The sequence below is a fragment of the Lontra canadensis genome, unplaced genomic scaffold (genome assembly GCF_010015895.1).
Source record: "Lontra canadensis isolate GAN:19392208 unplaced genomic scaffold, GSC_riverotter_1.0 scaffold62, whole genome shotgun sequence".
NCBI classification, from domain to species: Eukaryota; Metazoa; Chordata; class Mammalia; order Carnivora; family Mustelidae; genus Lontra; species Lontra canadensis.
In genome coordinates, this window is record NW_022631056.1 from 6,776,558 (window position 1) to 6,793,641 (window position 17,084).

General features: G+C 37.3%; 1 protein-coding gene across 1 annotated transcript in view; it reads left to right on the forward strand.

Moving 5' to 3' along the window:
* Positions 1 to 17,084, forward strand: part of LOC116879629 (putative uncharacterized protein ENSP00000383407) — a 74,857-nt gene that overhangs the window by 45,055 nt on the left and 12,718 nt on the right. Inside the window, exon 7 of the mRNA XM_032877987.1 lies at positions 15,525 to 15,651. Coding sequence (XP_032733878.1) covers positions 15,525 to 15,651 — 127 coding nt within the window. The remainder of the gene's footprint in view (positions 1 to 15,524; positions 15,652 to 17,084) is intronic.

Consider the following 17,084-nt stretch of genomic DNA (forward strand, 5'->3'; position numbering starts at 1 on the left):
GCTCAGCGGTGAACCTGCTTCTCTCTCTCCCTTTTGTAATCTCTCTCACTTTTGCTCTCTCTTTTTTTTTTTTTTTTAAAGATTTTATTTATTTATTTATTTATTTATTTGACAGAGAGAGAGAGAGAGCACAAGTAGACAGAGAGGCAGGCAGAGAGAGGGGAAAGCAGGCTCACCGCCGAGCAGAGAACCCGACGCGGGGCTCGATCCCAGGACCCCGAGACCATGACCCGAACCGAAGGCAGAGGCTTAACCCACTGAGCCACCCAGGTGCCCCAGCTCTCTCTTAAATAAGTAAAATTTTTAAAAGTAAAAAAGAAAAAAAAAAAGAAACACTTTTTCTGTATGACAGAATACTTGAGTATAATGAAGTATTATTAAGTATTAAGAAGTGTTTTGCAAATTATTAACCTATTAACTCCTTGTGACTGAGGAAAAGTAAAAGCAGTTTACCCTTTGAAAGGTGGAGCAGAGGGGGCACCATTCTCTGGTATGAGGGGGCAGACTGGCTTATCAGTGGGATCCATAAGAATGGACATCGACATAAGACTGCGGCCTCTCAATAAGTGAGCAAAAGACTTATCAGAGCAATGTTTCTCTGGTGTAGCCTGGGGACTATCTGTATCAGAATGAGGGGACTTAAAAAAAAAAAAAAAAAGAATGAGGGGAGTTGAGTGTGCCTGGGTGGCTCAGTCAGTTAAGCGCCCAACTCTTGTTTTCAGCTTAGGTCATGATCTCAGGGTCATGAGATTGAGCCCTCTGTAGGGCTCCTTGCTGGGGTGGAGTCTGCTTGAGATTCTCTCCCCCTCCCTCTGCCCTCCACCTCACTCCTGTGTGCTCTCTCTCTTAATCTCTCAAAAAAAAAAAAAAAAAAAAGAATGAGGGACTTGTTAAAAATGCAGACTTCTGAGCCCCACCCCTGTCCGACTGAATTACCATGTCTGGGGCCAGGAGTAGACATTTTTATGAGTGAAATGATGACGCTAAGTACATGAACCATGAGACTCTCTGGCATCCAGACAGTAGACAGGCACTTGTCTACAGACATAATGCCCCACACAGTTTCACTTTAGAAGCCCAAACTTGGCTCATGTCTGGTCTGGTAAGACAATAACCTCATGGAAAAACCGAAGTTGGCATTTGTTTCCTATCGTGAGAATAATGTATATTCATTGCAGAACTTCTTAAAATCATGTAAAGGAAAAAAGGATTAAAATAATGCATAATATCTTAACAGGGTACATATTTTCACATGGTTGGCCATTTTACTGAATATCATTAACATGGGATAAAGTTCATGGGATATAAGATATATTCATACTTCTGATTATCACAGGACTATGTCTGAAAATATATTTTAGACAATAAAAACATTCATAATACAGAATTTAAACATTAACTGAATTCCCCATCAGGAACCCCTCGACTAGACATGTTTCCCTCATGTTTTCAAAATAAGAGAAAAGATCTCAGGCCTAGAAGAAAGTGCAAGGAACCAAGGGGCAGGAGGTGGGGGCAGGAAGTGTTTATGGAATTCTATCTCCAATACCGACTTAGTTCAATGAGTATTTCTGACCACTTGGCCTGGGATAAGCTTGTTGGAGAACCCACCTCGCAGCACAAGTGCCGATGGGGAGAGTTTGAAGCAAACCATCTGCCCGGTACCGTGATCATTACACCGACCATAAAGAACATCTTGGGGGTAACTTGACTCCCAGCATTTATTTTTGTATCCTTGTTCTTATTTGTTCTTTTCTGGCAGCATTCAGTTGATGGCTCAAACCTTTTGTAGCATATTGAAAAGGGTATAAAATATGTAGTAATACAGACTTTGGGCTAATATATTTTCAAAAATGTTTCATGCCTCATTTCTCACGTAAATTCTTAGGTTGCTTTCAGCCTTCAGAGCGTCATTCATATTCATGATAGAAAAGAGGGATAACATTTATTACTTTCAGTGCTGGTGATATTAAGCCCTGTCAAGCACCCCCCACCCAAGACTGCACCAAAACATTTTCTCCCTACGCTCCTTCAGTGGAAGTGTTGCTGCATGAATTAATTTTTAAAAATACGTGTGTATGTAAGCGTGGGTTAGTTCTCTTCTAAAGGTTGGATGACTTCACACCCATTTCAATCAATTTCTCCTTTGACGTCCTTTCCTATGGAGACTACAAAGCTTAAGTAGTTGATTTCTCGGCCTCCCCTGTAGTTAGGGTGGTCATGGGATCCAGTCTTGACCAGAGAATTGTAGTGAGAAATGCCCAGGGGAGGTTTTCTTTTTGGGGGGTGGGGGGTAGCAAAGTTTCCTGAGGAGAAAGCTTTGTGCTTTGTCCTTTCCCTGCTGGAAGCTGGGACATGGTATCTGCTAAGTTAGAAGCTGTCCTTCCACCACAGGGCAAAAGGCGTATGTAAGAATGGTGGAGCAGGAGGGGCGCCGGGGTGAGTCAGTCAGTTAAGCATCTGCTTTCGGCTCAGGTCTTGATCCTGGAGTCCTGGGATTGAGTCCCACCTCGGGCTCCCCGCTTGGTGGGAAGCCTGCTTCTCCCTCTCCCTCAAAGCTGGACGTATTCCTCATGGACACACATTATTTATATAACTGCCACTTTTGCTAGTGCCGAGCCCTAATAAGATATTTGACCAAACCTTGGGCTCAGAGTTAGAGGGTGACTCGACTCAGCCCCGACTGTGCGATCTAGACCAGCCTCCTTCTGGGTCATTGGCTTCTAGAGTTGAGAGTTAGTCATTTAGTCCTTAAGAAAAAATTGGATTAATAAGAAAAACAACTCTTGGCTACATACAGCCCATTGGCAACGTAGAGACTTTAAACTGTATCCAATTCAGCACAGCATTGTTGGAAAAGATACCTAGATTGGATCAAAGTGGGACTGCTTTTTGGTAAGCTTAACTGAGGTGGCTTGACACAAGGTGACCGGGAAAATACTTAAGGTTATGGTGTGATCCAGAAGAGACAGATCCCCTGTTAGGTTTCATCAGACAAATCGGGGGTGGTTCTAATCAAAGTTGTGAACAAACGGTAAGGCAGGAAAAAACAGGCCAAAACGACAGATTGTTTACCTACTACTTGAAAGTGTCAACCAAAAAATTGTTAGTTTTTATGTATGATGGAATATAAAAATGAACAAATTGTGTTGTGCATCATTCTTATTTTCAAGTACTTTCTTATCCACTGTATAACTTTGCTACTGGATTAGTTATCTGTTTTCAAAGTCCCTCTCCCTGCGCTAGGCAGGGCTTTCTGCTGCTTGCTGGAGGCCATTTGAGGGAATCAGTACCTCATCTTGTTGGCCTTTGCATGTGGCTGCTTGAGTATATCAGAAGCATTTGGCTTCCCCCAGAATGTGTAACCCAAGGCACAGAGTAAGAAGGAGACCAGGATGCCTTTTAAAACTTGGTCTCCAAAGTCATATGCCATCACTTCTCCCTTTTCTATTTGTTATAGACAAGTTATTAAATCCAGCTAATACTAGGGAGAGGGGCATTATGACCCACCTTTTGAAGAGAGCAGTATAAAACAACTTATAAACATATTTTAAAACCACCCAAGCCACCCAATAATAATGTGACATTATAGATGGAGGAGCTTTCCTATATCCCAAGAGCAATATTATAACTCATTTTGCAGGTAGAAAGAATGTAGAGCTCTATTTGTCAGCTAGAAGAAAAACATAACCTCTTTTTTAATAGAAAATTTTACGGAGTGGCTTTAGTTGGTTTTAAAGGAACATGGAATGTTAATATGAAATCCACATCTTGGGCTCTGGTGAAATGAAATTAAAATCAGAATAGATTTTTTTACTTTAGTATCCAAAGTCATGCTCGCTGTGTCTGTCTGTCTGTCTATCTATCTACCTACCTACCTACGTATCCATCTATCCATCTATCCATCCATCACCTTTTAAAGCAAGGAAAGGAGGTTAACTAGTCCCCATTTCATCTTTAGTTTATACACAGAAAAAGAAATGCCTGGTTCTAATAAATGAATTTTGTGAATGAACTATATTCCTTAGCCAAGTTCTTATTTTATATATATGGGTATTATCCCATAATGATCATTTTAAAAAGTTGAAAGGAATTATTGGGGTATCCCTTAGCATTATTCTCATGTTTAAAAGAATTATACAATTCAAAAAATGGCTTGAAAAAACATTCTGGGGACTTATACTGTGCCAAGTACCAAGTACTAGTTGACATCTTTAAAATTTAACACAAACCTGAAAATGGGGGCCTCCTCCCTCACAAATCCACATCCTACACCCAATGGCAAAGTAAAATCCCGTCACTCAGTACTGGCTTCCGTCGCTTCAGCTGTTATGTTGATTTCCACTTTTTGCCTCCTGGTCCTTGGCTAGAATTTGTGGGACTTCCGCTTAGCTTTGGCCTTTATAGTAACCAAACTTGCTTCACCTTTATAGGAGTGATAACTTTTGACTTTGAACTCGTTTAAATTCTCTGTGTCTCAGATTCCTTATGTGTAAAATGGTGATGAGGAAAATTTCTTATGATTGTTAGAAACAGTAAATGAAACAGCATATGTATGTTACCCCCAGAAGAGGAGCACTGAGCACTTGTGTCCTCTCCCTAAACTCCATGAAATCCCACTGTAGGCCTCACCCTCAGAATCAAGTTCAAAGTTCCCTTCTGTTCCGTTGTAAACTCCATCCAATGCCCTTTGCTTAATACCAGGTACATGGATTTTTCAAGTAGATGTAGACAGTAAGGATCTTGCATTGACCAGTACTAAACATAATAAAACATATCCTATGCTATGATTCCAGATATTACCTAACTCCAAATATATATTTGGTTTGAGTTTAAACTCTATCAGAGTTTCAAAAACGATGCCTATTACGTACCTGATAGTGAAGGGAAGAAAGGAAATAAGGTATAGACGGCTTCATAAACCATTTTCTTGATCCTAACTCTCTTTCTACCAACTTCTGAGTTTGTGGATTTTTGGATCATGTGTTGGGACTATAGTAAGTGAAGAATGGGGAGTGAATCCACTATATATTTAATGTGTGGGTATATGTGTGTGTGTGTGTGTGTGTGTGTGTGTGTGTGTGTGTATATATATATATATATATATATATATATATACCTACACACAGATATTCATCTTTATATGTATGTATTTGGTGAAATGGTAATCACTGTGCTTTGTTAACTTGATGATTATTAAAATTGAGAGAAAAGGATCCTTTCTCCATTATTTTGGCATCTGTGTGGTTTTATTTTTATTTTATTATTATTATTTTTTAAAAGAATGTTAACATTAATCTTGTCCTTTTCTTTTTCTAATGCTAAAGATGGTAAACTTTTTTTTTTAAGATTTTATTTTATTTATTTGACAGAGAGAGATCACAAGTAGGCAGAGAGGCAGGCAGAGAGAGAGGGGGAAGCAGGCTCCCCGCTGAGCAGACAGCCCGATGTGGGCTCGATCCCAGGACCCTGGGATCATGACCTGAGCTGAAGGCAGAGGCTTTAACCCACTGAGCCACCCAGGTGACCAAGAGGGTAAACTTCTAATACTGGAGTCCATCTCACTACCAAAGACATGTAAAACCTGCTGCCTATGAAATGGAAGGAAACTTCTCCCCAAATAATACTATTTAACTGTTTTTTTCTGTTTTCCAATAATTCTGGTACAGTGAGCATTATTTTCTATAGTTCTTTATTGTATTTGCCACATGGAAATATTTTTAGAGAACATAAAAGATTCATACTTATCGAGAAGCTTTCTGACTTAAGCATAAAGCAGTACCTCTAAAGAAGAATGAGTTTTTAATGTGAAAATATTCCCCCAAATTTAGCAATTTCTCATGAGATAAGGAAAATTTTATAGTGTTAAAAAGTATATCGACTTTCTCTTACCATATTGAAATCCTCAGATTACCTTAACCATCCTCCTTTCCTTGTTGGGCCATTGGTAAACAGAAGTTCAGGGAAAGGACAGGTTTTAGAAGGTATGGAAAATTTCCAGGACACTCATAGACATCAACCCATCTTGTAGTATTATGGACCTGAACCAACTGTAAGCCCTCTTTACAATTATTTTTCCAGACTTGCTTTTGAAACCACGGCTAACTAAATTATACTGATTTATTTGATTATTATTTCCTAAAATGTAATATAAATACTTGCAGATTTTGTGGCAAATAACTACCTTCAGTAAATCTTGTTTCATTATATAGGTGCAAATATGATCGTTTCCAGGTATCTCCATTCACAGGTCTCTCTTCCCAAAGATAATTAACATGTTAACATCTAAGTTTCTGTAATAGTTTTCTTCTCAACAGTAGTTTTTTGCCTAAGGGATGATAGCTATTCTGGGTAGGAAGAGGTGAAGAAAAGGTACTATTTAAATATGACTTCTGTTTCCTGAAAAACTACTGTACTCTGCCCTTTGTGGTCCCATGCCTTCTAAGTTTTTAATAACTAGTTAAATATCAAAGAGCTATAAGGAAAAAAAAAACTAAATCTTGATAAATACAAAAAGGACTTCCCAGGTGAAAGTAAAGCTATGCATTTGGAAGGACTAAGAAATAACTTACTTAGAAACAGAATCAAGGAACCAGATCAAGAGACCCAGAGCTACCACTTCCTTTTGAAAGTAAGGTATTGGGCTAGATGAGCACAGAAACTTGTTGGAACTCTAATAATATGTGGTTATTAGTAGCTCATTCTTACTTTTCCCTTGATATTCTTCTGAGGTCCAAGAGTCGGGTGTAAATAACAAAAATGACACCATTATCTAGTGTAATGTCCCTAAACTTGTTAGACAAACAAAGAATTCCTGTGATCAGGCTTCTAATTTTATTGAAGCCCGGAGGTGTGCAGTGGCTCGCTCAAGTTCACATGGCTAGTCACAAAGCAGAGCATCCCAGTAAGGCAGCCATGCATCTGCAGACCAGGGCTGGTTCTGGATCATTGTTTGTTCACTTATTGTATAGATTAAACTATAGCTTCTATATACAATGTTTGTATTCTTTTTTTTCTATGTAATTTCCTACACCCATAGCTCGTTGTATGCTAGGACTCTAGTGGACGCTTAGTAAAGATTAATTAATTTGTATGCTGGCACTCAGATTTCCTACTGTGCACATTTTTGGGGTCAGCTAGAGGATGTACCCAAAAAGAGAAGCAGTCTTACGAACAGTTCTAGAAACTTCTTCCAAATTTGAGAGCAGAGGATATTACACGGGAAGTAGTCTCTGACTTGTGTAATCCAGGCAGCTCCCAGCTGACTTTGCAGTGTCTCCTAGAAGAGTGACCCCAACATATGGGTAAATGAGCAAATAGCAGTCTTGGCTCCTCCCATACCAAAGTAGGGGAAAGATGACCATGGAGTTGTAACTTCCTGGTGCCATGGAAAATAGAGTCTATGTGATGCATTATTCCAAGACAGAATTGTGAACACGAAAATCTACTTGAGAGGAAGCAGAAGGAGCCAGAAACCTGTATTAGAACTTGAGTAGGTGATTTGTATTTATATAGTGGGATAAGACTGTTACATAAAGGGCTTTGTTAGACATGCTAAATTACACTGTTCAAATGCATCTTAATCCTCTAGCCAAGTGCTTTTCCCTTCCCCACATTACCTTATGCAATCTTCTCTCCTGTGAATAACCATCACATTTTATTTGTACTTCTCACATGACACACATTAACCTTTTCCTCCAGATGTTTTTTTTTTTTTTTTTTAAAGATTTTATTTATTGGGGCACGTGGGTGACTCAGTTGTTAAGTGTCTGCCTTCAGCTCAGGTCCTGAAGCCCTGCTTCAGGCTCCCTGCTTGGAGGGAAGCCTGCTTCTCCCTCTCCCACTCCCCCTGCTTGTATTCCTTCTCTCGCTGTGTCTCTTCCTGTCAAATAAATAAATAAAATCTTAAAAAAAAAAAAAGATTTTATTTATTTGAGAGAGAGAGTGAGTAAGAGAGCAGGAGTGGGGAGGGGCAGAGGAAGAGGGAGAAGCAGACTCCTAAATTACAGATGGAATCCAGAATCCTGAGATCATAACCGGAGCCGAAGGCAGACACTTAACTGACTGAGCCACCTGTGTGCCCCCCTCCAGGTGTATTTTTAACCAACTGTTCATTTCAGATATATTTATTGACCATATTAAAGACCAGGTTTGAGATGTGTAAAAATCACTCTGGAGCCCCCCAAACTCATCCTTTTAGTGGAGAGAGCAGGCACAGGAACAGACTACTGTTAAGTTTGATTTTTAATCAATTATACTAAGCAATGAACATCACAAAGTAGACAAAATATCTTATTCTCCTTTCTATCTCACACAGATCAAGTGCTCTGTAAATGTGTGTTGAATGAATAAATAAATATTTTATAAGTCTTCTAGGAGAATATATTCTATTTCATTTCATTCATTCCATTGCCTGCTCAGTGGCCTTCTTTAAATTATGCTTAACCTTATTTTAAGTATTGGTCCAGTGTTTGTTTAATTTTAATTTCTATTATTGAAAAAATAATAAATTTTATAATTATAATGATATAAGAATACCTAGCATCAACATGGCAATTTTTCCACCAGTTATTTTTTTAATCAATTCATTTATATAAATGAATTCTTTTCAAATTGTCTTTTTAGTTAGTTTTATTTCCAAGAAAGCATTAAAATAATTCTCTGAAATGAGACTTGTTTTCATAGGTTGCATTGATTGGTTCTAGTTCATAATTCTTTTGGTTTTATTACTGTCCATTGAGTTACTACAATGTTAACTGATCATTGTGACCTTACAGATTATCTTTTTAGAGTATGTTTTAAGTCATAAAGAGTAGTCCCTTTTATACAGAAGAGAATGGATATACAGTTTTGGGGTTTTAATAATCTCAGCATTTAAAGCTAATTATTTTGTTTTTACCATGAAAATAAATTTCCTCATTTTTATCCAGTCCCTAGGTATCTTTCTTTTCAAGTGGCTGGGAAAAATTCATGGTAGAAAAGCTGGGTACTTATGTTCTGCTTGGAAGAAATGGATTTGATTATAAAAACCTGTATTCTAAACATATTTTTAAATTATAGAATTTCTTCTAATTATAGGAATAATATATGTTCATTGAAGAGTATTTAAAGAGAGGAAAAAAGCCACTTAGAGTGGTGTTTGTACTTTTTATACAGATTTACATACTGATTTTTCACTTAATAGTGTATTGTGAGCATTAAAAAAATTATTTCTAAAGCCTAAAATTGGTAAATCTTTAGTAATTAAGTGAAGAGTCAGAAGAGTTGGAAGCTCAGAAAAACTGTCAATGCAAAACACATGAAACTATCTGAGGTTTCATTTCAGGGAGTTCATTATAGGCTTTCTTTAAAATAAACCAAGATATTAATTTGAAAACATCTCTGTATCTCCTGTTGAAGAAACTATGTGAAACAGACATCAAGTGAACGGGCTTTTTCTATTTGAATACTTGTTTAAGAGATCACAAGAAAAGAACAGTTTTCTAATTGAGAAGAACAGAAAAAGAACAAAGGGAAATGATTATACTTCATGCAAATTCTATCATGTTACTTTCCAACTTCCTTTTCATTAGTGGGATGAAGAGTACACAATTCAGACAGTTAGGTGACCTGGATTTAGTTAGTTTCCATAAGACTAAGTTTCTCCTGTGTGAAATGAAAGGAAGGGATACCATTGGAAAAAAATTAAATTCCCAAATAGTGAAATATATATGGGAAAGAAGATGTATGTGTGTCAATGAGGTGTATATATTCATGTATTTACATATGTATACGAGTAAATAATATATAAATAAAAATAAAAGATAAATATCTTTTTATATTCATATATATATGAAAGAGGAGATATATATATATGTATATATATATACATATATATATACATGTTTCATATATATATGAAAGAGAATAGACCTATAAATATGAATGTTTATCTGATACTCATCCTCTATTGGAAAAGCATATTTAATATATAAATCAAAACCCTGGATTTGATTGGTCTTAATTTGGCTGTCATTCCTAGATAACTAGCAATTATGCTAGCTTCTAAAAATCTTGTGAGAAAGGACATTGGATTAAAAGTCAGAATACTTGATTCTCATCCTAGCTCTATTATTAATGAATTATCTTTCTCTGGGTAAGCCACTTAGCTTCTCTGGTTTTTCTCATTTTTTAAATAGGCTGGTAGACTAGATGTCCAATAAGTTTCATCCCAGCTCATAAAATATGGTTGTAGGACTATTCCAGTTCAATAATTCATTGAGGCTATTTTCCAAAAATTATTCTATCATCCTAATAGTCAAGCAAAGTGTCAGAAAGTGAGGTATATTTAATTTAACACTTCTAACAAAATTTTTACATTATTTAAGGAATGTGAGTGAAATGAACTAAAAGATATGGACACATTATATATGAAAGATAGTATATACGTAGTAAAATATACATATGAAAAATATTTAATTTATATTCATATATAATTGTCATTTTATTGGCAAGAAATTTTAAGTAAACTCAACACAATAATTTTATCTCCTCACATTCTCAATCCCTAATTCTGTTTTTCTCATCATTACCAGATCAAGTCCTCATTTATTCATTCATTCATTTTGTATCATTACTTCTAACTAATCATTTTGTGTCATTACGTCTAATACATTTTGTATCATTACTTCTAATTAATATAGAGTACCAACTGTCAAGAATATTATAGGTACTAAGGATACTGCATTGTACCTATATAGAAGGTTATGGTTTCTGCCTTCCTTCAGTTTAGAGTCTATGGGGAAGGAAGATGTTTAACCAATGACACAAAAATATAAATCTGAAGTTGTGGTGAAAGCCAAGAAGGTAAAAAAATGGGAACCTAATTTGGACTTGGGAGTCAGGAAAGAGCTCTCCGAAAAAATGACATTTAGGATGAAGCCCCAGGGGTGAGTAAGAATTAACCAGTTTAGGAGAATGAGAATAAGCATTCCAGGCAGAGAGAGCAGCACACATAAAAACACTGAAGAAAAAAAGTGCTCTGGAGATTGGTAATCTAAAAGTCATCACCTTGTGAGTATGAAGAGAGTCTAGAGACACAGGTGTTATAGACTCCATCAAGTATTTGGGATTTTATTTAAAGAACACTGGGAAATTTTGCAGTAATTTAAGCAAGATAGTAATATCATCAGATTTACATCTTTCAAAGAGAACTCTAGCATATATTGTGAATCAGCCGAAGAAAGGCAAAAGTAAAAAGAAAACCATTTAGAGATTTGGCAGTAGTTTCAATGAGAGAAGATTAAACTAGGGTGGTAATAAGGGAAATGGTGAAAAAGAAACAGGTTTAAGATATATTCTGGAGGACAGACCAAACTCAGTAATGGGACTAGACCAAATTTAGTAATGGAGAGGTATGTGGCAAAGGTGATAATCTGATTTATAGAACGTGCATGAGGGTAGATGAAGATGGCATTTACCGAGTGGAAGAAGTCCAGAAGAGAATCATGTTTGGGGGTGTAGAGGTCAGTCTTGATAGTGCCCAGAAGTCGTTTTAGGTAGACAGTTGCATATTTGAGTCTGAAGCTCTGATGAAAACCTTGGAGAAATAAATTGGGCATCCATCAGCATGTAAGTGGCATTAAATGGAGTGTGTGTGTGTGTGTGTGTGCGCGCGCGCGCGTGCGCGAGTATGCGTATGTGTGGGTGAGAAAAGAATGATGGTAATATTAGATGAGGGCCCAGAGTTAGTTATAAAGGAATTGAAGCATTTGGTCTTGAGAGAAAAGGAGTTATCAGCATATAAGAGTTAGAGAAAGAATGGCCGGAAAGGGTGAAAGGAAAACCAGAGAAGCCAAGAAAATAAAGTGCTTCCTGCAGACCATCATGGTCAATCTTGCTGCATATCAAGCAGTAATGGAGTTTGAAAATGGTTCATTGGAAAACAAAAGCAATCTGAATGGAATAGTAGAAGCAAAAGCTGATTGACAGGTGTGTGAACGGAGTTGAAAGGATGAGAATTAGAGGAATTAAGGGAAGCACACACAGTAAACTTTTCCGAGAAGTATGCCTGGGAAAGGGAGCAGAAAGAATGGTAAATAAAATATGGTGAATTAAAGATAGATAAGATCAGAGCATATTTGAATGTTTGGGGGGAAAAGTCCTTTAAAAAGTAAGATGATCAAAATTCAATAAAAAGGCAAGAAGAATAAAATGGAAACCAAGTGTGTCACTCCCCTGATTAGAACAAATACATGTTCCTCAACCTGTTCTACAAAAGCCTCCTTGGAGGCCCCTCTTCAGGTCTCTGGCTGATTTTCCACGTTCTTCCCTCTGTTCTCTTCCTTGGGCCAATGCTGAGAACTCTTCCAGGACCTTCAGCTTTAGAACCTCTGCACAAGACAGAGCCTCACAGGAGTTCTCTCCCCCCTCCTTTTCGATGAGCTGACCCTTCTCTGTCGTTCAGATCTTAGGGCCGGAAATGGCCTCTCTGACCATGCACTGAATTCAAAGCAAACACCAAATCTTCACATCCGGTTCCTTATAATTCAGGCCTGGGCTTCTGTATCCTTAGTGAAACCACCCCTCCCCACCCAGTGTAAATTAGTAACTTCCCCCATCCACACTCAGTCATGCTGCTAATTGTTAGAGTAGCAGATGTCAAATTTTCTTGCTTCTGTATGTGATTATATGTTGATGGTATGCTACTTCCCTCTGGAATGTAGACCGTATGAAAGCAGGGGTCTCATTTTACTTGTTCAATGCCATACCCTCAGAATGTGTGATAGTTAAAAAAAGAAAGAAAGAAAAAGTTGTGATAGTGCCTGGAATACAGTGGGGTGTTCAATAAAAGTTTGTTGATTGGTTGAATGGTGAGTTCAATTTATGAGTCAGCCTTCTTAGAAAACATCTAGAAATTAAAAAGTACATTATTATAAGTTTTAATCAAATTCAGCACAAATACACAGGTAACAGATTAGAAGACTCTGGTGAATAACATTATAATTTTGAAAATATTCTAAAGGATTTATTTTTATTTTTTAAAGGGTTCCTTTTTAATTAGATCATCTTAATGATTCTATTGTCTCTTATTATAATATTTACTCTTTCATCCCTCAGGTATGTACTACCTTAATAGCAAGAGAAGGTTTTTTGGAAATACTTTGCTATTAGAATGTAGTCCGCCTAGGGCGCCCGGGTGGCTCAGTTGGTTAAGCATCCACCTTCGGCTCAGCTCATGATCCCAGGGTCCTGAGATCCAGACCCACATTGGGCTCCCCGCTCAGTGGGGAGCCTGCTTCTCCCTCTCTAACTCCCCCATGCTTGTGTTCCCTCTCTTGCTATCTCTATCAAATAAATAAATATTATCTTTTAAAATAATGATAAAAGAAAATAGTCTAGTATAAAATACTTACTATGGAAGAATATCTTTTAAAATAATAATAAAAGAAAAAAAAAGAAAATAGTCTAGTGTAAAACATTTACTATGGATAAGCCATTTGGTGGATAAAACATATGTATGAACTCAAGAGTGTACATTCAGCAAAGACTTACCAAGCCAGGTACTATCCTAGATATATGGGATTCAAAAGTGAATAAAATGCAATAGATTGATCTCTATTAACTCAAAGATCTGTGAGTGATTAAAGATACAAGAGTTAACAAGACTCTGCTTTGAAAAGACTATAACACAGTTTGAACAAAATAATGAGAGGTCAGTTTGTTTTAACACCTCTGGGCCATGAGCTCTCACTTATATGAATTTAGACATTATACAAATGCTTTCATTCCTCCTAGGGGCAAACCATTAATATGAAATTCAGTTATCCTGGTCTGTAACACCTTTCCCCGTATCAAGTGAAAGTCATTTTCACAAAGAAGGGGGAAGGAGAAGGCAATTTCTGATGCCAGTGTTTCAGCCGAACAATTAAGCATCAGCTGTGATAGGAGGAGGTTGCCATATGAAAGAAGTACAACAAAGAAAATTACCGTGCTCAATGGTTGTGCAGTGTCAGCTTATTATTTCTGGAAGGGCCTCAAGATGAGAAAATGACTCGTCATGAGTTACAGCGCCTGGGAAGCCAAGTAAGTCAGAAAATACTGAAAAGGAATACAGAAGAAAATAATACAAAAACAAATAGCCATAGAAATTGTGTGGAGCTGAGCATGACCTTTGGAAAGAGAGGGAAGATTTTTGCATATCTAAGGAAATCTCATCACAAGCCTCCATGGAAGATTAAAATGATTTCAATATTTTCCCATTTGTTTAATGCAAACAGGTCTGGCTTGCTCTGACAAAACGTCACATTTCCTAGTTAGGTGCTATTATGCAGAGACAGAACATCAAGTTTATACTGGTTGCTCAAAGTCATTCTTCAAGACCAAGAATAAGTGCTGAAAATAATGATTGGAAATGTTTGTGTGCCCGAGATCCTCTCTCGCAAACATTTCTTTGGGCTTAGTTTCTCTCAAAGGATTGGAGAGCACTATTATCACTGTATCTCATTCAAACAGTAATGAGGGAGCAGGTCATTCACCTTTTGAAAATTGCGGTATTTATTCAGATGTCATTTCTCAGCTCTTCAATGGAAAGAATGAGGCAAAACCACAGGAAGAAATACGTCGGCGCCCAGAGATTTCTGGATGAAAAGTATTCCTCTATGTATTACCTCGTATATAGTTAACAGCACAGGATACAACTATTTTACCAATTAGTATTCAATTTAACAAAGTATTAATTTCCACAATATTTTGAAATTGTTAAGAGTAAGCTATCCTAAATAGAGTAAGTAAAAACAGTATAAATACAAATTTGCCAACTTAAGCTAGTGGGAAGTGTTTCCGTATCTTTCAGAGAAATCTGAGGCATTAAGCAGTATTAATTCTTCTATCCATTCTTTTTGCTATAATAAACCAGTGACACTTAGGTACTAAAGCATAATATAGAATGCCCTGGCTGTTTTTGTTTGTTTGTTTGTTTGTTTGTTTGTTTGTTTTACTCAGTGTCTATCTTCTAAAATGCAAAAGGCTAGATAAAGAAAAGGATTTTATTTGAAAACATTTCGTACTTGAAATAAAATGCTGTTTTATCAGAAATTTCCACAAGGAAAAACAAAAAACTCTGACTTTTGCTTTTTTGTGCGTGCCTCCATCAGTCTGTTCCCACACTGTCAAGAAGCAACTTTAAACCTCTCGTTCCTTCTTTGTTACCCTGCAAAGACCTTGTTCCTTTCCACTATTTCACATTGAGCACGGGCGACTCATTTTTAGATGGCTCCAGATTCAATCCATTTTGCAGCATGTTGAAGTTAAAAAAAAAAGGGTAAAGCAACACCCTGCTTTAGTATAACTGGTCAGTTGTAATATATTTTACAAGTTTGAGACCAAAAAATGGTCTGCTTTCAAATTATTGCTTAAAATTTGTCCCAGGCTACAAGTTTCAAGGTCACATTATGAATTTTCCCACATTTATGATCTTGACACATTTTATATTTAATCTTTTGTGAAGAAGAATTTGCCCTTACCTTGAGCTGTGTTTGTGCTAGGCCGTAAAATCAGGAGGTGACCTAGCGGAATCAACAGGGACGTTAAAGAGACTACAGAAACTAGTCTGGGCCAAGAAAGCCAGGGCCCCCAGTCTGAAGGAGATGAAACCTGCCTTCGTAAATCTCCGTAAGTAAGCAGTCAGCATGCTGCTAAACATTCTTCGAGAAAGAACTGGGGTAGCGTATAGGAAATGAAGGCCATTTTGATAAGGCCGTAAAATAATCATTAAAAGTTGAGGGTTTTTAAATTACCAATTTATTTGCGAAACAGATATCCTTACCCTACTCCTGAATTTTCCTTTATATACCTCGTATCTCCTTCCCTTCAAGACCAGACTCCGGGACAGAGTGGGAGAAAGAGATAGTAAGGGTCAGCACCGTCCACTGTCCCCATTCTTTGGCCAAAGGAAATGGTATCTTTCAATTTTGACTTGAGTGTGGCAAAATGGCATGCCATACAACTCAGATGTTCATTTATTTATTTTTTTTATTATGTTATGTTAGTCATCATACAATACATCATTAGTTTGTTTTTGTTTGGTTGGTTTTTTAAAGACTTATTTATTTATTTATTTGACAGAGAAATCACAAGTAGGCAGGGGTGGAGGGAAGCAGGCTCCCTGCTGAGCAGAGAGCCCAATGTCGGGCTCAATCCCAGGACCCTGAGACCATGACCTGAGCTGAAGGCAGAGGCTTTAACCCACTGAGTCACCCAGGTGCCCTATCATTAGTTTTTGATGTAGTGTTCCATGATTCATTGTTTACGTGTGACACTCAGTGCTCCATGAAATATGTGCCCTCCTTAATACCTACCACCAGGCTCACTCATCCCACTAGACCCCTCCCTTCCAAAACCATCAGTTTGTTTCTCAGAGTCCACAGTCTCCCATGGTTTGTCTCCCCCTCCGATTTCCCCCAATTCACTTTTCCTTTCCTTCTCCTAATGTCCTCTGTGTTATTCCTTATGTTCCACAAATAAGTGAAACCATGTAATTGACTCTCTCTGCTTGACTTATTTTACTCAGCATAATCTCCTCCAGTCCCTTTCTGATGGCTCCATCAGGGAAATTCAAATTAAAACCACATTGAGATACCACCTTACACCAGTTAGAATGGCAAAAATTAACAAGGCAGTAAACAACAAGTGTTGGAGAGGATGTGGAGAAAGGGGAACTCTCTTCCACTGTTGGTGGGAATGCAAGTTGGTGCAGCCACTTTGGAGAACAGTGTGAAGATTCCTCAAAAAATTAAAAATAGAGCTTTCCTATGACCCTGCCATTGCACTACTGGGTATTTACCCCATAGATATTCATTTATTTATTTACAATTATATGTAATTGACCATAATCTTTGGTTTATACCAGTTAAACATTTGAATTGAAAGAGATTAAATGATATGGTACAATTTACTATGGGTAATGCATATTTCTATTTTCTGTAACTGTTTTATATATTACTAGAAATTTCATCAGACCCTTCACCACATGTAAATATAGGTCTCCCTAATCAACTTTATAGTATTTAAGATACACCTTCTTTTTAGTGATTTCTCAGTCCTGC